The following is a 19,769-nucleotide window of genomic DNA, read 5'->3' as shown; positions in this document are numbered from 1 at the left end:
TCCGGGACTGGCAAGACCCCACACGCTCCCGAGCGCACCTCGGCCCGAAACCGCCGGCCAGGAGACCTTGACACGCTGGACCCGAGGCGCGAGCCCGCTCCCCCGGCGGGAAACCCCGCTCCGGGCGCGCCTGAGGCACGCAGTCTTGTGGGAATTGTAGTTCTCCCAGCTCGGAGCCTCCGGACAGGGCGCGACTGCGGCACTCGTTTTCCCGTGCTCCTCTGCGAGGGCTCCTTGGGGCAGGTCTCTGGGTGGGTGAATGAGTCGGTGGGTGGGAACATGCTTGCAGGAAAGGGGTATAGGGCGTTTGGGGTAGTGCATTCTCTGCTGCCGAGGAGCTCTGGGCTGTTTCCTCTCTCTTCAAGAGTGCTGGAGGCCCAACTTGGAATTCAAGTTTAAAGTTCCCTGGAGGAAGAAAGAATAGGAGCGGACGTTCCCCCGGCCCAGTTTGCAGCGGGAGCAGCCAGCCCCGACCCGGGTTAAACCCCCCCGGGCTCCTGGGGAAGGGCCTGGGCTGGTCCCACCTCAGCTTTTCCTCTACGCTCTCACGCGGGGTCCCGGCTGGTCGCGAACTTCTGAGCCCGGCCCGGCGGAGAGCCTGTGCTCGCTCCTGCAGCCTCGCTCCGGGGGGCCGGCTGACACCATGCTCACCGGTGTCTTGGGCGCGCGCGTGTGGGCCCGGGTGGGCGTCCTGACCTCGTTGGCGTACTGCCTCCACCAGCGGAGGGTGGCCCTGGCCGAGATGCGGGGGGCGGCCGGCGGGCATCCTGTTGACCGCGGACTGCTGGAGCTGAAAATGGTGCAGGTCGTGTTTCGACACGGGGCGCGGAGTCCTCTCAAGCCGCTCCCACAGGAGGAGCAGGTGAGAGGTCTGCCAGGATCGGGGAGTGGGGCTAGGACAGTGTGGTCACACTCGTGGGGTTTTACCCTCAGCCGGTGGGGCTTGCACTGGATCCAGGTGCAGTAGCTGGTCCCTCCTCTGGCTCTTAAGCCAAGGTACTGGCCTGGCTCTCCCCAACCCCGACCCCCCACGGGCTTTCGGAGTGTAGGGCAGCCCCAGAACTTCCAGGTGTGCCCCTCGGTGGGTGCATGCAGCTGGGGCTTTTGTTAAAATGCAGATGCTGATATCCGGGGTGTGGAGGTAGGACCTGAGATTTCTGTTTTATTACAAGTTCCTGGTGAACTTGAGTACAAGGCTGTAGTGCACTTCTCTGCGTGTTACTTTAAGCCAGTATAGTTTTGAACGTTGTCAAAGAGTCGAAGGGACCTTTGTAACTGCGATCACTGTGGATAGCTGAGAGCCACACCTTTGGGAACAGATTTTAGAGCAGCTTTCTCGCAGGTAGGGTTTGCTGGAGTCGTTGAGATTTCTTGAAGGCTTTTTGTTAAGAAGTGCTGTATCTTGCGGCTCTTCTTTTCCTTTGGAGATTTCAAGATTATAAGAAAAAAATTTAAATTGGCTAGACTTTTGGCTGTAATATCATAAAGTCTACCTGATTTGGTCAGGATAATTATGATTAAAGCTCAAATAATGACTTTCGTAATGATTACTCTTCCTGGATGTGATTCTTAGGGGACCAGCGAAGGCCTCTTGACCAGGTCCCAGGAGTCATACTTAACCTGTAGGGTGCTTTTGCTTTGTTGAGCACTGTTAGCAGAATTTTCAAACCTAATACTAGCCAAGTTTTTCATCCATACAGTTGCTTTCCAGAAACCCTCAGTGTTGTATCTTGCCTTCACATTGTACAATTGAAAAACCGGTTTTTAAAGCTGGTCTCGTGTGAAATCAAACCTCTAAAATAGTTCCCACATAAATACATAAATTGTGGCAGACACTTAATTCTATTGCCAGGTTTCTAGTTTGCCTTTCTATGACAATACCACTTTCTAGTACCTGAATTTCTTTTCTTTTTGATGCTTTGCTTTGATCTTTTTTCGATCTCTTACATTGCCTTTTAAAATTATTAAAGAAGTTGTGGGTTTACAGAATAATCATACATAAAATACAGGATTCCCATATACCATCCCACCACCAACACCTTACATTGGTATGGAACATTTGTTACAATTGATAACACTTTAAAAATTGTACTATTTTTTAAAACAGTAATTACCTTTTTTACACTTGATGAAAGATTATTAAAATAGTACTATTAACTATTGTCCATAGTTTTCATTAGGTGTATTTTATTCCCAGATGCCATCCTATTATTAGCACCTTGTTATTAGTGTCGTACATTTGTTATAATTCATGAAAAAACATTCTTATACTTGTACAATTAACTATAGTCCATTGTCTATAATAGGGTTCACTGTGTTAAATAGTGCTGTGTTTTATCTTTTAATTTTTATTCTATTAACTTATGACCTAAAGATTCCCCTTTTGGCCACATTCACCTATATAATTCAGGCCTCTTAATTACACTACCAATGATGTGCAAGCATCACCACCATCCATTTCCAAACCTTTACAATCAAGAATTGGAAATTCTGTGTACAAATTAAGCATTAGCTCCCCATGCGCTAGTCCCAGTTTATCCCCTAGTAACCTATATTCTAGATTCTAACTCTGAGTTTATTTATTATAATTGGTTCTTATCAGTGAGACCATACAGTACTTGTCCTTTGTATCTGGCTTACTTCACTTCCACATAATATCCTCAAGGTTCATCCATGTTGTCATATGCATCAGGACTTCATTCTTTTTACAGCTGAATAATATTCCATTGTATGTGTATACCACATTTTGTTTATTCATTTGTCAGTTGACGAACACTTGGGTTGCTTCCATCTTTTGACAATTGTGAATAATGCCACTGTGAACATCAGTGTGCAAATATCTATTTGAGCCCCGGCTTTCAATTCTTCTGGGTATTCTTCCTGGTAACGGGATTGCTGGGTCATATAGTAATTCAATATTTAGCTCCCTGAGGAATTGCCAAACTGTCTTCCACAGCAGCCATACTGTTTTACATTCCCACCAGCAATTAATGAGTGTTTCTGTTTCTCCACATCCTCTCCAACACTTGTAATGTTCTGTTTTTTTAATAGAAGCCATTCAGGTGGGTATAAAATGATAACTCATGATGGTTTTGATTTGCAATTCCCTAAGAGCTAGTGATGTTGAGCATCTTTTCATGTGCTTTTTAGCTATTTGTATATCCTCTTTGAAGAAATGTCTGTTAAAGTCTTTTACTTATTTGTTATTTGTGTTGTTTGTCTTTTTTTTCAGTTGTAGGAGTTCTTTACGTATTCTGGATATTAAATCCTTATTCGATATGTGGTTTCCAAATATTTTCTCCCACTGAGTAGGTTGTCTTTTCACTTTGGTGACAAAGTCCTTTGAGGCGCGACAGTTTTTAATTTGGAGAAGGTCCTATTTATATATTTTTTTCTTTTTTGCTTGCCCTTTGGGTGTAAAGTCTAAGAAACCATTATCTAACACAAGATCCTGAAGATGCTTCCCTATATTTTCTTCTAGGAGTTTTATAGTCCTGGTTCTTATATTTAGGTCTTTGATCCATTTTGAGTTAGTTTTTGTATATGGTGTGACATAGGGTCCCCTCTCATGTGTCAAGGAGACTATTTTGTCTCAATTGAGTGGACTTAGCAGTCTTGTGAAACATCAGCTGGAGGGGAGTGGATGTAGTTCAAGTGGTTGAGCACCTGCTTTCCATGTATGTGGTCCTGGGTTTGATCCACAGGACCTCCTAAAAACAAACAAATAAATCAATCAATTGGCCATAGATGTGAGGATCTATTTCTGGACTCTCAATTTGATTCCGTTGGTCAATGTATCTATCCTTGTGCCAGTATCATGCTGTTTTGACCACTGTAACTTTGTACTATGTTTTAAAGTCAGGAAGTTGAGTCCTCTGCATTCATTCTTATTTTTAATGTTTTTGGCTATTCGAGATTCCTTACCCTTTCAAATAAATTTTATAATTGCCTTTTTCATTTCTGCAAAGTAGGCTGTTGGAATTTTGATTGGGTTTGCATTGCATCTGTAAATCGCTTTGGGTAGAATTGACTTCTTAGCGATATTTAGTCTTCCAATCCGTGAATATGGAATGTCCTTCCATTTATTTAGGTCTTCTTGATTTCTTTTAAGTAATGTTTTATAGTTTTCTGTGTACAAGTCCTTTACATTTTTGGCTAAATTTAGTCCTAGATGTTTGATTCTTTCAGTTGCTGTTGTAAATGGATTTTTTTCTTGATTTACTACTCAGCTTGCTCATTACCTAGTGTATAGAAGCACTGCTGATTTTTGCATGTTGATCTTGTACCCTGCCACTTTGCCGTATTCATTCATTAGCTCTAGTAGCTTTGTTGTGATTCAGGATTTCTATATAAAGGATCATGTCATCTGCAAATAATGAAAGTTTTACTTCTTCCTTTCCAATTTAGATGCCTTTTATTTCTTTTTCTTCCTGTGGTTCCTCCCCCCCCCTTTGTTTTGTTAATGTAGTATATTACATTCATTGATTTTATGTTGACCGCCCTTGCATACCTGGGATAAAACCCATTGATCACGGTATATAATTCTTTTTTTTTTTTTTGGTATGTAATTCTTTTTATGTGCTGTTAGATTTGATTTGCAAGTATTTTGTTGAGGATGTTTGCATCTATATCCATAAGAGAAACTGGTCTGTAATTTTCTTGTAGTATCTTTATCTGACTTTGGTAATAGGGTGATAGTATTCCCTCCTCTTCAATTTTTTGGAAGAGTTTGAGCAGGATTGTTATTAATTCTTCCTGGAATGATTGGTAGAATTCACCTATGAAGCCATCTGGACTTTCATTTCGGGGACATTTTTGATGACTTATATCAATCTTTTTACTTGTAATTGGTCTGTTGAGGTCTTCTCTATCTTCTAGAGTCAGTGTAGGTTGTTAGTATGTTTCTAGGAATTTGTCCATTTCACTGTAGGTTGTCTTCTTTGTTGGCATACAACAAAATATCCTCTTATAATCCTTTTTATTTTTGTGGGGTCAGTAGTAATGTTCCCCTCTTATTTTTTATTTTATTTGTGTCATCTATTTTTTTGTTGTTGTCAGTAATTATTTCCTCAAATATTCTTTCTACCCCTTTTCAATTCCCTTCTCCTTGTTGGAACACCAATAATGCAAATATTTGTGCCTTTCATGTTGTCATGTGCTTTTCATTCAATTCCCTGAGACTCTGTTCCCTTTCCTTCATTCTCTTTTCTTTCTTGTCTCCTATCTTTCCAGTTTAGATATTCTGTCTTTGAAATCACTAATTCTGTCTTCAAGCAATTCAAATTTGCTCTTATGTGCCTCAAAGTATTTTTTTTTTTTTGGAGTGTTTCATTTTTTTGACATTGAATTTTAGAATTTCTTTATATTTTGAAGATATAAGTCCTTTATCCTCTAATGTATTTTTAATCTCATCCACATTGTCTTTCATTCCCATAAGGTCTATTGCTTTCAAATTGTTCTTTATGCTCTCCCTGTGTCTTAATATCCTTTATTTCTTCAGTCATATTTTTAAAAAATTCTTTGAAGTGACTAAGGAGAGTTGTGTGGTTATCACTGATTAACAGTATTAAATCCTGTATCTCTTCAGGGTACAGGTTTGTTGTTTTGGCTGGGCCATCTCTTCCTGTTTCCAAGTATGACTTGTAATTTTTTGCTGATGTCTAGGTATCTGAGTATGTTGGTGAATTTACTCTAATGGCTAATTTCTCTCTCTTATCTATTTTTTTTCCCCCCACAGCTCTTCTTTGATATTTGGTTAAACTTATTCTTAGTTTTAAAAACTGCCCAGCTTAAATTTTCAAAATTGGGCCAGGGACTCACTAGTGGGGCACAGATTTTTTCCCAGGGGTTGGATGAGGGTGAACTGTGTTTGTCCATGCAATTTCCAGACCAGCCAGCAGATGGTGCTAGTCAACACACCTTTCCACTAAGGTGTTTTAGTTTCTGCTTTCCTGTGTTCCTGTGTTGAATCTCCAAATCGGAGGTTCTAACCAGGCTCTGCTGCCTGAATTTGCTGAAGAAAAGCACCCCTCTCCTCCCTTTTTGCTTGCAACAGCTGATAGGGAGGAAGATATCTGTTTCCCTCTCAGCTTTAGTGAGCCAGGGGTTTTATCCCAGCTTACTATCTTGGAAGTGTGTGAGGGGAGCCCTTCCTGGCTGCCAAGGGGGTTTGGTAACTCAGTTTCTATCATTTTGGCTTCTTAGTATTTCTGTCCCTCACCCTCCTGGGAGTTTGGTGTAGCACTGTCCTGCTCTGCTGACCCCCAAAGCAGGTCCCTAGGACAGATTTTGGCTCTTTCTCTGTTGTTTCTGTGAGAGCAATCAGCTCTGCCTCTTAAGTCTGTCACCATCTTCCCACAATCCCTCCCGCTTTCTTTTTTAATGTAAACATTTAGGGGTATAAATTTCTCACTCAGTCCTGCCTTTGCTCCATCCCATTGGTTTTCCCCCCCCACCAAATTTATTTTCTTTCTTTATTTCTCCCTACCCCCTCATTGTTTGCACTTGCTGTGTCTCTTCATCTTTCCTTGTTTCTTTAGGAGGCACTGGGAACTGAAACCAGGACCTCCGATGTGGGAGGGAGGCATCTAATCACTTGAGCCACCTCCATTCTCTGCTTTATTGAGTCTCTCATGGTTTTCTTCTTGTGTCTCTTGTTGCATCATCTTGTTGTGTCAGCATGCCTTACCTGCCTGTCGTGTCAGCTCGTTGTCTTGCTCATCTTCTTTAGGAGATACCAGGAACTTCTGCTTCCTGCTTTGTTGTGTCTCTTATTATGTTTTCTTCCCGTGTCTCTGGTTGCATCAGCTTGCTGCACCTGCCCCTTGCGCCAGCCTGTTGTCTGCTTTAGGAGGCAACGGGAACCAAACCATGGTCGTCCCATGTGGTAGGTGGGAGCTCAGTCACTTGAGCCACATTTGCTTCCCATTCCATAGTCTTTCAAATGTTGTGTTCTTGTTTTCTTTCTTCTCAAGATATTGACTGATTTTCCTTGCAATTTCTTCTTAGACCCACTGATTGTTTCAGAGTGTTATTTAACTTCCATATATTTGTTGATTTTCCAGTTCATTACCAGCTGAAGATTTCAAGCTTCATTCCATTGTGGTAAGAGAAGATGCTTTGTATAATTTCAGTCTTTTAAAATTTATTGAGACTTGTTTTGTGTTTCCTTTTGTGACACCCATGACACATTTATTTGTGTGTTTTGTGTTTTCACTCAGATCGCTGAGACACTGCTCAATTTTTTTCTATTCCTTCCTCTATCTGTTCTTCTGACTGTATGATATCTAATAGTTCACTGAATCTTTCTTCTTCCTTTTCAGATCTGCTGTTATATGCCTTTGTTTTATAAAAATTTTTTAAAAATTTATTTTGAAGATTTATGTTTTCTTTCTTTCTCTCCCCTATTCTCCCCTCGCCCCCCCAGTTGTCTGCTCTCTGTCCATTCGCTGTGTGTCCTTCTGTGTCCACTTGTATTCTTGTCAGCGGCACTGGGAATCTCTGTCACTTTTTGTTTGCATCATCTTGCTGTATCAACTCTCCGTGTGTGTGGCGTCACTTCTGCACAGGCTGCACTTTTTTTCATGCAGGGTGGCTCTCCTCATGGGTCACATTCCTTGCACGTGGGGCTCACCTATATGGGGGACACCCCTGCGTGGCATAGCACTCCTTGCATGCATCAGCGCTGTGCGTGGGCCAGCTCACCACACAGGTCAGGAGGCCCTGGGTTTGAACCCTGGACCTCCCATGTGGTAGACGGACATTCTATTAGTTGATCCAAATCCTCTTCACTAGTTTATTTTTAATCCCTACTATTGTGTTTTTCATCCCCATTTCTTGTTTTTTTATACTTTCAAATTCTTTATGTGCATATATTGTCTTTTTTTTAAAGATTTATTTATTTATTTCTCTCCCCTTCCAGCCCCCACCCCCACCCTGGTTGTCTGTTCTCTGTGTCTATTTGCTGAGTCTTCTTCTTTGCCCGCTTCTGTTGTTGTTAGTGGCATGGGATTCTGTGTTTCTTTTTGTTGTGTCATCTTGTTGTGTCAGCTCTCTGTGTGTGCAGCACCATTCCTGGGCAGGCTGCACTTTCTTTCGCACTGGGCGTTTCTCCTTTCGGGGAGCACTCCTTGCGCGTGGGACTCCCCTACGTGGGGGACACCCCTGTGTGGCATGGCACTCCTTGTGCGCATCAGCACTGCGCTTGGGCCAGCTCCACACGGGTCAAGGAGGCCCCGGGTTTGAACCGCAGACCTCCCATGTGGTAGACGGACGCCCTAACCACTGGGCCAAGTCGGCTTCCCTATATTGTCTTCTTAATATCCTTTATCTCTTTATACATATTTTCTTACATCTCCTTTTTGGTTTAGGATAGGGATTCTTAACCTTTTTTGTTCCATGGACCCCTTTGCCAATGGACCCCTTACTAAGTTCACAGTATACTGTGTACTATTTAATAAATATATCATACCCACACCAACATGTCCCCACAAGAATAATGTTTTTTTGAATTTCAGTTCAAGCTCATGGACCTCCTGGTTAAGAATCCCTGGTTTAGGAGTTTGTTTGAACCTCTTTGATTAGTTATTCCAAATTCTGTGTCACCTTTGAATTTTTAATTGTTCCCTTGACTGAGACATATCTTCCTGTTTCTTAGAATAGCTTGTAATTTTTTCCTGATGTCTAAGCATCTGATTATCTTGATGAGTTGCACTGAAGGGCAGTTTCTCCCTCTTGTCTAAGATTTTATTGTTGATTGGCTTTGTGTTAAAGCTTTTCTTTGACACTTGGTCCAATTTTTTTCTATACCTATAGAATAGCCCAAGTTTAACTGATAAGATTTTGTCAGCTCCTCTTCATCTGATTCTTGCCCTGGATATGCGGTAGACTCTTTGAAGACTGAATTTTTTTTTAAGATTTATTTTTAAAATTTATTTCTCTCTCCTTCCCCCCTCATTGTCTGCTCTGTGTGTCTCTCCATTCACTGTGTGTTCTTCTGTGTCCTCTTGCATTCTTGTCAGTGGCACCAGGCATCTGTGTCTTTCTTTTTGTTGTGTCATCTTGCTGCGTTAGCTCTCTCTGTGTGTGGCACCACTCCTGGGCAAGCTGCACTTTTTTCACGCAGGGTGGCTCTCCTTGCAGGGTGTACTCCTTCCGCATGGGGCTCCCCTATGTGGGGGACACCCCTGCGTGACACAGCACTCCTTGCACGCATCAGCACTGCACGTGGGCCAGCTCACCACACGGATCAGGAGGCCCTGGGATTGAACCCTAGACCTCGCATGTTGTAGGTGGGTGCTCTATCCCTTGAGCCAAATTCACTTCCCTGCATTTTTTTTGTGTAATTGTTTCACCTCCAAGAGAAAGCTTCTTTTCTTTTGTTTATTCTCCTCTGGGAATCCTGAGCCATGCTGTCTGTTTTTGTGCAGAATTTTCTCCCCAGCTCCTATGATTTGTTTAAATTCTCTCCGTCACTTAGTGCCCCATTTTCCTTATACTTTTTAGTTCTGGATCCTTCCAGTCTTATTGCAGTTCAGTTAATGCCTCCCAATCCCCCTTTTCATGCCTCTGTGAGGCTTTTCTGCCTTCGTTTCTTCCCTGTTAGGTTATCCTGCCCCAGGGAGTCAGATGTGGTCAATCCTGAAGGTTGGTTTAGGGGTCCCCGCTGACCTAGGGGGATTGAGTGAGTACAATGCCTCTGGTGTTCTGTAGCAGTCCCGTCTCCTCCCCCCTTGCCCTTTTATTTGCTGCACTCCTCAGTGGCTTGTGTTTCGCCCTGAGTCCCTGCAGACTTGGGTCTCTGCCTGGATTTGCATGGGGTTCACTGCTGTGAGTTCCCCTATAGCCTGTGGCCCAGAGGGAAGGACCCAGACCCTGCTTCTGGAGAACCCCCAGGCTTTGCGTAGGATCAAGTGAGGGGAAAGGGAAGAGGACAGGCTGGTTCTGGAGGGAAGTATCCTACCTGATGTTTTTCTCTTCCTTTGACTAGCACTTGTGGAGTCATTCTCCAGTCTCTACCATCCTCCAAAGTTATATACTAGTGAAATTTGTTATTATATTCACTTAATCTCTTGGGAGGTTTTTTGGGGGTAATGTCTTATATCACCATGTCTATCCACTCTGCTTCTTGAAATAAGAATATTTTCCAAAGTCCAAGATATTTTTAAAACCTCTCCTTGGTTCTGGGCCTGGTTCTCCTCTTACCTCCTACCTTTTTATATTAGGTCACTAAATTTTCCTTATACTTTTGTGTTCACATAGCCCATCTCTCGTGCATTCCCCTCTCATTCTTCTTCATTCATTCTTGTTAGAGAAGGGCTGGAAAATAATAGGAAGAGAAGACTCTCGTTAAGACAAAGTTATCAATTATAGTGGAGAATAAAAGTCAATGTCCAAGCCTGGGCCATATGTATAGTATATGTGCTCCAGGAGGGCCTGGAAAACGATTTAGATTCTTTTAGGGCTCTCCCGAGCCTGTAGGTATGAGGGGTGTCCTCTGCCATTATGCTGGAAGCAGCAGTTTTAGCTTAGGTAGAATACCAGCTTCATTTATCTCCTGCCAGTGCAGTCACTAAACACGAGCCTCTTTGTCCATCCATGGCCTTGCTTTGCAATTAGGGAAGACAGACACTTTTCCTCTCCTGGCTGCTGTCATCCTCCACACATTAGGCAGAGCTTTAAACATCTTTGGTTATCTCCCATAAGGCTTTTGCATAAAATCCAGGGGAGGAACCAGCGCTCCTTCAGTTGAGGCTATGAACGAGTGTCATCAGGCTCCTGTTAATTGTTTCTAGATATTCTTGCTCAGGGTTTCAAGATCCAGTTTGATGGAGGACGTTATTGGGCTTTTTATTTTATTTTTTTATCCTTCTGGTTTGACCATAATTATAGTCAGAAGGGACTACCTGGTAACAATTCTGAAACTAAAATTGCCTTTGGCAGATGTTTCCTGACTGCTGCCTGGTTTATACAAGTGGCAAGTCACTCCACTCAGTTATCTCATAAATCCTCAGAAAGTAGCATTGTTTAAAACTAGATGTTTATTGAATTTTCTTATGGCTTGGATGGCTGTTGGCTTAACCTGTCTTAAAATGTTTTCTTGCTAAATATTTTGTATCTGTGCATTGGAAATAAAACTCTGGAACTTGATTGGCCATTTTTTTCCTAATCATTAAAGTGGATCCAAGTATAGTCTCAAAAGATAAATTTGCCCCTTCTTTCAGGTTTTCCCTCACTTCCCTGCCAGACAAGATGGCCCCAACCCAGGCAGGTTCTTCAACTTGCATGAAGTCCAACCTGCCCCAGCTCCACTGTTACTTAAAACATTTGAGTCTATATTTATGTGACAATATCGAGCTGGGCAGCATCATGTCGGTCTCATTGCTGCTTAATCCCTATCCAAAGCTCAGCCAAGAGAAATATTCTCAGGAAGCATTACGTGCAGGGTACGCCTGTCAGTCCATCCAATCCTCTGGATCAGTGGTTCTTAACCTTGGCGGGATGTTGGACTTAATTGGGAAACTTTAAAAAAATACTGATGCCTGAGCCCCACTCCCAGAGGTTGAGATTTAATTGGCGTGGGCTTGCCTGAACATCTAGACTTTGTAAAGGCTTCTTTGGTGAAGCTTTAGAATTTTCTGGACTGGATAGCTTTTTAAAAATTGAGTCCCCATCCCAAGTGATAAGTCCAAGATGGGAACCAGACATTGGTAACTTTTAAGAAATTTCCCATGTCATTTTAAAATTTCCCAAGGATTAAAACTGTTGTTTTTGGAAAGCAGCTGTGGCTCAAGCAGTTGAGCTCCTGTTTACCATATGGAGGACCTGGCTTCTATCCCCGGGACCTCCCAGAAAAACAAGGAAAAAGGCGTCCCAGACCTGCGTGGAGAGGCGCAGGCCAATGTGCGGCGAAGCGATGCACCAAAAAGATGATGACGTGACCAGATAGAAAAAAAACAAAGCAAACCAAACAAAAAACTATTGCTTTAATCCAAGATCTACAGCAGGGAGGTTTTGTTTACTTTTATATAGATTTTTCCCCCTTTAATCCAGAACATAGCATATGGATCCCAGAGTAGAACTGTCTTCTTTGAAATGGGCTTTGGTGAGATACTGTCATACTATGTTGAGGAGAACTGGTTCCACAGACCTCACGCTGTGACTTCTCAAAAAATGTTCAGTATATTACTCTGTCCTCTTTCTGAGGACCCCTGGGAGAAATTTGTCTGTTAGCATTGAAGATGGTATGCTTCTCCTGAACAGGTGGCCTGTTCTCATCTGTAAAGTTGTATAGCTGATCAAGTGTCCCCTTTCACATAAAAGTCAGAAAGCTTAATGCCAAATCTGTGGCTCACCCATAATAAAAATGAGGATCTCCATGGTGTGCAGTTTTTGTAACTTCGTTACTGCATTCATTTTTTTGTCCCCCTACTTGTTTGCTTTTGTCTTCCTTGTCAATGTTGAGTTGGTTGTCTTTTTATATTTTAGCTATTGCTATAATTTATCTTAGATCTTAAAGACGGGGTATAAATATTAATAAATAAGTAAAATTAGAAAGTTAGTCTTTGCCACAAACTTGGAAGCTGAAGAGTAGAAATGAGAATGAGGGTGTGTATGTGGGGTGGATGCCAGTGTGAAGCTACCGGATAGATCATCCATTTTTGAAAATCTGAAAACATGTACTTTCGGTTTAAGAGTCATGGCCTGGACTTGCAGACTTCGTCTCCTGGGAAGAGGGGAAAAGCTCTGTTGGTGAAGGGGCATACCAGAAGGAGATGGCTAAAGATGTGGACCTGTGGGTCAGGACTTGTGCTGGACACTGGGCCTAAAAAGATGGATAATTCTGTCTCGGCCCTAAAGGAGTTTACAATGCAGTGAAGGGGAGAGACAAAACACATCTCAGTCTTGAGAATATGCTGGGAGTACTGGGAACACAAAGGAGGTACCTGAAACTTAAAATGCCCCAAGCTGAACTCAACTTACCAACTCTTCTTCTGTCTAAGTCTTGGTTGTGGTCGTCAAGAACCTCCATTACCTTGTCACCTTAGCACCCAGGTTCAAAATCAGAATGATTTCTTTTTCTTTAGACTTCCTTGTTTACCTACCAACACAACCCCTACGTAAAGCTTTATTTACTCACTTGCCAAGTCTGACTCGAATATTTTGCATCCACCCCTTCTATTCCCACTGCCTTAGATCAGGCCTTAGGCTCCAGATTATTGAAAAAGGCATCTTAAAATTGACCTTTCTGCATCTGGTTTTTCCATTCTAGTTGTGATCCATATTGGTGGCTTTTCTAACTATTATATGGAGTCTGTGGGGTTAGGGGGAAGCTGAGTGACTGGGCCTCTGGGTTCCCACTTCTGCTTTACCTAGAGAAGATCGAGTTTTCCATTAAATATACAAATCTAAAATTAAAGTTCCCATGGTATTTGCTAACTAGAAAGTTAGAAAGCCACCCCCAGGTTGAGACAAACCATGCCACTTCTTTCCTGTACAGTTCTCTTCCCTGCTTTGCTCAAGCTTTCCAGCTATTCATGGAATTCAGAACACCACCCATCTCTTCTTACCTCCCACCTACCCTCAAGTCCAGGACTTTGCTTGTTTAATCCTAGTCATTTCAAATGCTGTTCCTTCCACGAATCTTTTCCTGAATCCCCAGCCAAAAGAGGAGCTCTGTCTTGCCTTTGAACTACTATGGCCTTCATATGGATTCTTGCAGTACATGCCAGTTTTTATTATAGTACTTTTACCATTTACATTCACAGCTTGCTTTCTCTACCAACCTGAAAACTCAGGAAAGGCAGGGGCATGTTATCTCAGTCTTTGTATCTCCCACAGGAGCTGGGAAATTGTTGGAGCTATTAATTGTACCTGCTGTGTGCCAGGTCCTCCACTGGGCATTCCAGAATACAGAAGAAACCATGACCCAGACTGTTCTCAGGAAGCTCAGGCTTCTGGGCAGAACAACCAGTAAAGGAGCTCTTCTAATGCAGTTTAGTTCAGGCTACAGAAGAGAGCTACTAAGATTGCCATGAGAGCACAGGGCTGTGGTCAGAACTTCCAGAACATTTCAGCTGAGTCTTGTGGAATGAGCAGGAATCTTTCTAGATGAAAAGAAAAAGAAAATTCCAGGCAGAAGAAACATGATGTTGTTCAAAGGCCAGGAGTTGTGAGCATTGGTGCTATGGGAAACAAACTTATATCACTATAAAGGAAGTCTGCAGAGCTAAGAAGAGGGGGTGAGGGGGCTGGGGCAGGGGGTGGGGGGCTTGCAGGGAGGCAGGCAGGACTCATCATGCAGCTGTGAGCCCTGGGAGGGTTTTATACAGGGCGGTGGGATGAGAACTATAAAAGAAGGAACAGTGGTTAAAGGACAGTAGGAAGAACCGGCTCTTTTGATACAGTTGGCATAGCGGCAGTGAGGAGGAGGCTCAGGTGTTGGAGACTGGGAGCAGGTAGCACCGAGGCAATGCCTTTAGGAAGAATGCAGGGTTTCCTCTGTGGGAAGGGAGTCTGGAGACTCCCCGTGACCGTCTCCTAGCTATTTCTGGGAGGGATAAAGATAAATACAATGATAAGTGATTTAGGTTTTCAAATTTGAGATTTAAAACAACAAAAGAGAGGCAGTAGGAAATTGAGTTAAATATTGTTGTTGTTTTTTTTTATCCATTTCTCTCCCCTTCCCCCCCATCCCCCCACCCCAGTTGTCTGCTCTCTGTGTCCATTCTTTGTGTGTTCTTCTGTGTCTGCTTGTATTCTTATCAGCGGCACTGGGAATCCGTGTCTCTTTTTGTTGGGTCATCTTGCTGCGTCAGCTCTCCATGTGTGTGGCACAACACCTAGGCAGACTGGACTTTCTTTTGCACTGGGAGGCTCTCCTTAAGGGGTGCACTCCTTGCATGTGGGGCTCCCCTACGCGGAGTCACCCCTGTGTGGTACAGCACTCCTTGCACACATCAGCACTGTGCATGGGCTGGATCCACACGAGTCAGGGAGGCCCGGGGTTTGAACCATGGACCTCCTGTGTGGTAGGCGGATGCTCTATCTGTTGAGCCCAGTCCACTTCCCAAATATTGTTCTTTTGATTGCAGTAAACACTGTAGGAGTTCAGATAAGAAGACCATCATTGAAGGCTGGCATAGTGGGTGGTAGGGAAGGAAGACCTGAGCTACCATGGAATGTTGGACAGAAGTTGGATGGACAGAGAGGAATAGGAGTCCCTCTAGGCTAGGGAAGGAAGCTGAAAGCAGACGCCTTTTTCTTTTTCCCCAGCATTCCTTCCACTAACGTGTAACGTGTATCGTCTGGGGCTGGGAGGAGCGAGGCGCAGTGGCAGGACATCTGGGTACAGGGGCTGGGCAAGGTGTGGCAGTCTTTGAGGGCCAAGTGTTTTCCTCTGAAACATAGGAAATAGCTGTTGACGTGATAGAAGTGGCTTAGCAAGATTAGTCAGGTAGTGATGTATGGTGGGTGGTGGGGGTGGCAGGGAGGGAGTCGGGGGAGGCTTTTGTTTGAGGTAATGAGGTTTTATACCTCTGACTAAGATAAAGGCAGGACCGTTGGGGGTGACTATTTTTCTAAGCAATGATCAACAGGGTTTGGTGCAGGGGTGGTGGCACAGTGGGCCAAGTTCGAGGTTTGCATTTTGGAGCTGAGGGGAATTGAAGTGGCATCGAGAGAGCTCTAGTTTGTGGAATTAGAAGAAAAACCTTCTGTTTTTAAAATTGAAGTCATCACATCAGACACACTGACTGTAAGAATCTTGGGGCATGGGAAGTGGACTTGGCCCAATGGATAGGGCGTCCACCTACCACATGGGAGGTCCGCGGTTCAAACCCCGGGCCTCCTTGACCCATGTGGAGCTGGCCCATGCTCAGTGCTGATGCGCGCAAGGAGTGCCCTGCCACGCAGGGGTGTCCCCCGCATAGGGGAGCCTCACGTGCAAGGAGTGCACCCCTAAGGAGAGCCGCCCCGTGTGAAAGAAAGTGCAGCCTGCCCAGGAGTGGCGCCGCACACATGGAGAGCTGACACAACGAGATGACGCAACAAAAAAGAAACACAGATTCCCAGTGCCGCTGATAAGGATAGAAGTGGTCACAGAAGAACATGCAGTGAATGGACACAGAGAGCAGACAACTGGGGGGCGGCAGGGAGAGAAATAAGTGAAAAATAAATCTTTAAAAAAAAAAGTCTTGGGGCAGTTGGAGTTCTGAAACCTGCGGCTACTTGTGATGTTTTGAGAACCATTGCAGTTTAGTTGGGACAGGAGACAGACAGCAAGTAGTAAAGGAAGATGGTGGAGAAGCAGAGGCTTCTCAGATGGCAGCTGCTTGTTGGATGTTGGATGAAGGGAAGGGGGCATTAAGTGGAGTTTCAAGGGGAACCATAGAAACCTACAGTGATTCCTTAGGAATTCTTCTTACCAACATATGGCCGCCGAGAACACATTGCATTCATTCATTCACCGAGTGTTTGAGTGCCAGGCAGCCTTCAGGGTGGGCCTTAGTGCCAGAGCAGTCCCTAACAGTGTTAGTGCAGCAAAAACAGAACTTGGGTGAAAGACATCAGGAATAATAGAACACAGCCTTTTCTTCCACTATTTGGCGCTAGAGTTCAAGTTTCCTTCCTTCCTATGGGAACGGCGCAGGTCTAGTGATGGGGTGATACTAGCCAGGTGTTCGAGTGCTGCTGAATGCTAATACGGTAACTTTCAAGAACCTTCTTTAACAATGCCTGGTTTTTTTTGTGGTCACAACAGGTAGAGTGGAACCCCCGGCTGTTAGAGGTCCCACCCCAAACTCAGTTTGATTACACGGTCACCAGTCTCTCTGGTGGCCCCAAACCAGATTCTCCTTTTGACTCTCAAGACCGTGAGACCACACTGAAGGTGAGCAATGCTCCCCTGCTGTCGGGAGCCCCTGGCAAAGCTTCTGTGGTTTCCTCTGGGCTGAACTCGGCAGGTTGTCAGGTGTTTTCCTTCTTCTCCCCTCTCTCTCCCCGTCCTCAGGGGGGCGTGTTTTCTGGGCAGCTGACCAATGTGGGCATGCAGCAGATGTTTGCCCTGGGAGAGAGGCTGAGGAAGAACTATGTGGAGGACATCCCCTTTCTGTCACCAGTCTTCAACCCGCCGGAGGTCTTGTGAGTCGCTTGAGAGAGGGATGTTACCAGTCTAAGGGCTTGAGCATGGCATGAGGGAAGCTGTCTTGACCCCCAGAGGGGTCCCCCTCTCAGCCGAGGTAGTTTGGGGGACAGCTTGGGGTTGTCACACTGCAGTTACCCTTAGGTAACAAGACCCCGTGGGCAGGTGGTCACTGGAGGTTACACTCATTAGCCTTCAGGAGTTCCCTTGGGAGCACCCATCCCACAGAGGGTGAAAGGCTTATTTGCCGTCTTGAAAGTGTCCCAGCTGCTCTGTGGAATGAGGCAGAGTGCATGTAATTAAATTTCCTTTTGTGAGTGTCTCTACCTTTTTATTTTCTTCCAGCGTTCGTTCCACTAACATTTTTCGAAATCTGGAATCTACCCGGTGTTTGCTGGCTGGGCTTTTCCAACGTCAGAAAGAAGGTTTGAGTCTGGGGTATAAAACCTAGCCCTTGCCCTTGGAAAGGGGCCCTCCCTCCTTCTCGGTGCCTATTCCTTGCACACGTGGCTACCACGTACGCCTGTTCTAGTGGGCCTTTCCTGGCTGGCCTGACACTGCCCTCGCCAGCTGACCCCCGTCAGCAGGAGTGCACCAGCTGCTCCGATGTGCCCCTGGCTCCTGATTGCTCTCAACGTGCTGCATGGGCAGCACAAGACAGCCCTAATCAGGTCTTGTGAACAATGTAGGTAGCTTCTAGCGTAAGCGAGACACTGCTGAGAAGAAAGAAGGGCAGGAGGGAGACAAGGCTGGGAGCCAAGCCTGTTGCTGCTGCTCTGGTCTTGGCAATAATCCACTGCATGATCCAGATGGTATTAACAGTATTCCATGTAGCCTTTCCTACTCGAGAAAGTCTACTGAGTGTGCGTTTTGATATATTCAGCCAATGAATGATGACACTCACCGGTTCCTGACCTTTTCACCACCAAGGACTGCATTTATTATTTTCCCTCATCAATCTCATGTAATGAAGGCCTTTGGCTATCAAATGAAGCTGCACTTTGTCATTAGTAATTGATTCAAATTTACATTTAACTGGTGGTCTGAGTTTCAGATCAGCATGACCTCACCAGTATTAGAATATTAAAATGGTGCCATAAGGCAAAGGTTCTTGTTATTTTGTTGAGCTTCTTCAACACTATTTCAAATAGATGTAAAACTTCTATCAGGCTTTATTTATTTTTTTAAAGATTTATTTTTTATTTCTCTCCCCTTCCCTGCCCTTCCCCCCCCATTGTCTGCTCTCTCTGTGCATTTGCTGTGTGTTCTTCTGTGTCTGCTTGTGTCAGTGGCACCGGGAATCTGGGTTTTTTTTTGTGTCATCTTGCTGCATCAGCTCTCTATGTGTACAGTGCCATTCCTGGCAGGCTGCACTTCTTTCATGCTGGGCAGCCCTCCTTACAGGGCACACTCCTTGCATGTGGGGCTCCCCTACGTGGGGGACACCTCTACGTGGCACGGCACTCCTTGCGTGCATCAGCACTGTGTGTGGGCCAGCTCCACACAGGTCAGGAGGCCCTGGGTTTGAACCCTGGACCTCCCATGGGGTAGGCGGACACCCTAGCCATTGGGCCAAATCTGCTTCCCTCTATTAGACTTTAAAAGCATATATGTAAATAATAGAACCTCCAGGCTGAAGGAAGTAGCCTTGTCCCCAGCTGGATTGGGTGCTGCTGCTAATTCTGGCTGAACTTGGAGGCTAAATACAAACAGCATTGATCTGGGTAACATAAAGCAAACAGAATGGATTGTCCCTTATTTCTTGGAAATCCCTTAACTTTGGAGTAATCCACAATGCCTCATCTTCTGAAAGCTTTTTTTTTTTTTAAAGATTTATTTTTTAAATTTACTCCCCCCCCCAGTTGTCTGCTCTTTATGTCCATTTACTGTGTGTTCTTTGTCCATTTGTATTCTTGTCAGTGGCACTGGGAATCTGTGTCTCTTTTTTTGTTGTTGTTATGTCATCTTGCTGTGTCAGCTCTCCGTGTGTGTGGTGCCACTCCTCAGCAGGCTGTGGTTTATTTTGCACAGGTGGCTTTCCTTATGGGGTGCACTCCTTGCGCATGGGGCTCCCCCATGCAGGGGACACCCCTGCATGGCATGGCACTCCTTGCATGCATCAGCACTGCATGTGGGCCAGCTCACCACACAGGTCAGGAGGCCCTGGGTGTGAACCCTGGACCTCCCAGGTGGTAGGCAGACACTCTACCCGTTGAGCCAAATCTGCTTCCCATTCTGAAAGCTCTTAACTTGCTCATATTCTAAAAGGCAGATGTCCTCTTCTCAGATACCCCAAAAGTGTGACTGGAATAGCAAGGATCTTTTTTGGTGGCAGCCTTTTATATAGGCAGTTTGCAGTCAGAGGATATCCCAGGGAAGGAAGTAGTATCATCACCAGCCTCTGGTGTGACTGCCTGGGAGGCAGCTGTCTGCACTGGACTCAGGTCCTACGACCCCAGTTTGACTTCTGTCACAATTACTTCCATGCCTAACCCAGTATCAAGGGACTTGAATAGACCATGGAACCCCCAGAGGATGTCACCATTAATGGACATGGTGCTACTTTGAGATATTGCCTCAGGAGTAAAAATCCTCGAGAAATCCCAGGAAGTAATGTGTAAGCTACAGA

The 19,769-nt window shown here is 44.6% G+C and overlaps 1 protein-coding gene across 1 annotated transcript in view; it reads left to right on the top strand.

Moving 5' to 3' along the window:
• The first annotated feature begins 274 nt into the window (after positions 1 to 274).
• The window catches only part of ACP6 (acid phosphatase 6, lysophosphatidic), a 35,829-nt gene continuing 16,334 nt past the window's right edge, over positions 275 to 19,769 (top strand). The window contains exons 1-4 of the mRNA XM_004468967.5: positions 275 to 862; positions 16,760 to 16,888; positions 17,009 to 17,139; positions 17,486 to 17,565. Coding sequence (XP_004469024.2) covers positions 644 to 862; positions 16,760 to 16,888; positions 17,009 to 17,139; positions 17,486 to 17,565 — 559 coding nt within the window. The 5' untranslated portion in view covers positions 275 to 643. The remainder of the gene's footprint in view (positions 863 to 16,759; positions 16,889 to 17,008; positions 17,140 to 17,485; positions 17,566 to 19,769) is intronic.

The sequence above is a fragment of the Dasypus novemcinctus genome, chromosome 13 (assembly GCF_030445035.2).
Source record: "Dasypus novemcinctus isolate mDasNov1 chromosome 13, mDasNov1.1.hap2, whole genome shotgun sequence".
Taxonomy (NCBI): Eukaryota; Metazoa; Chordata; class Mammalia; order Cingulata; family Dasypodidae; genus Dasypus; species Dasypus novemcinctus.
This window is presented reverse-complemented; position numbering and strand designations above follow the sequence as displayed.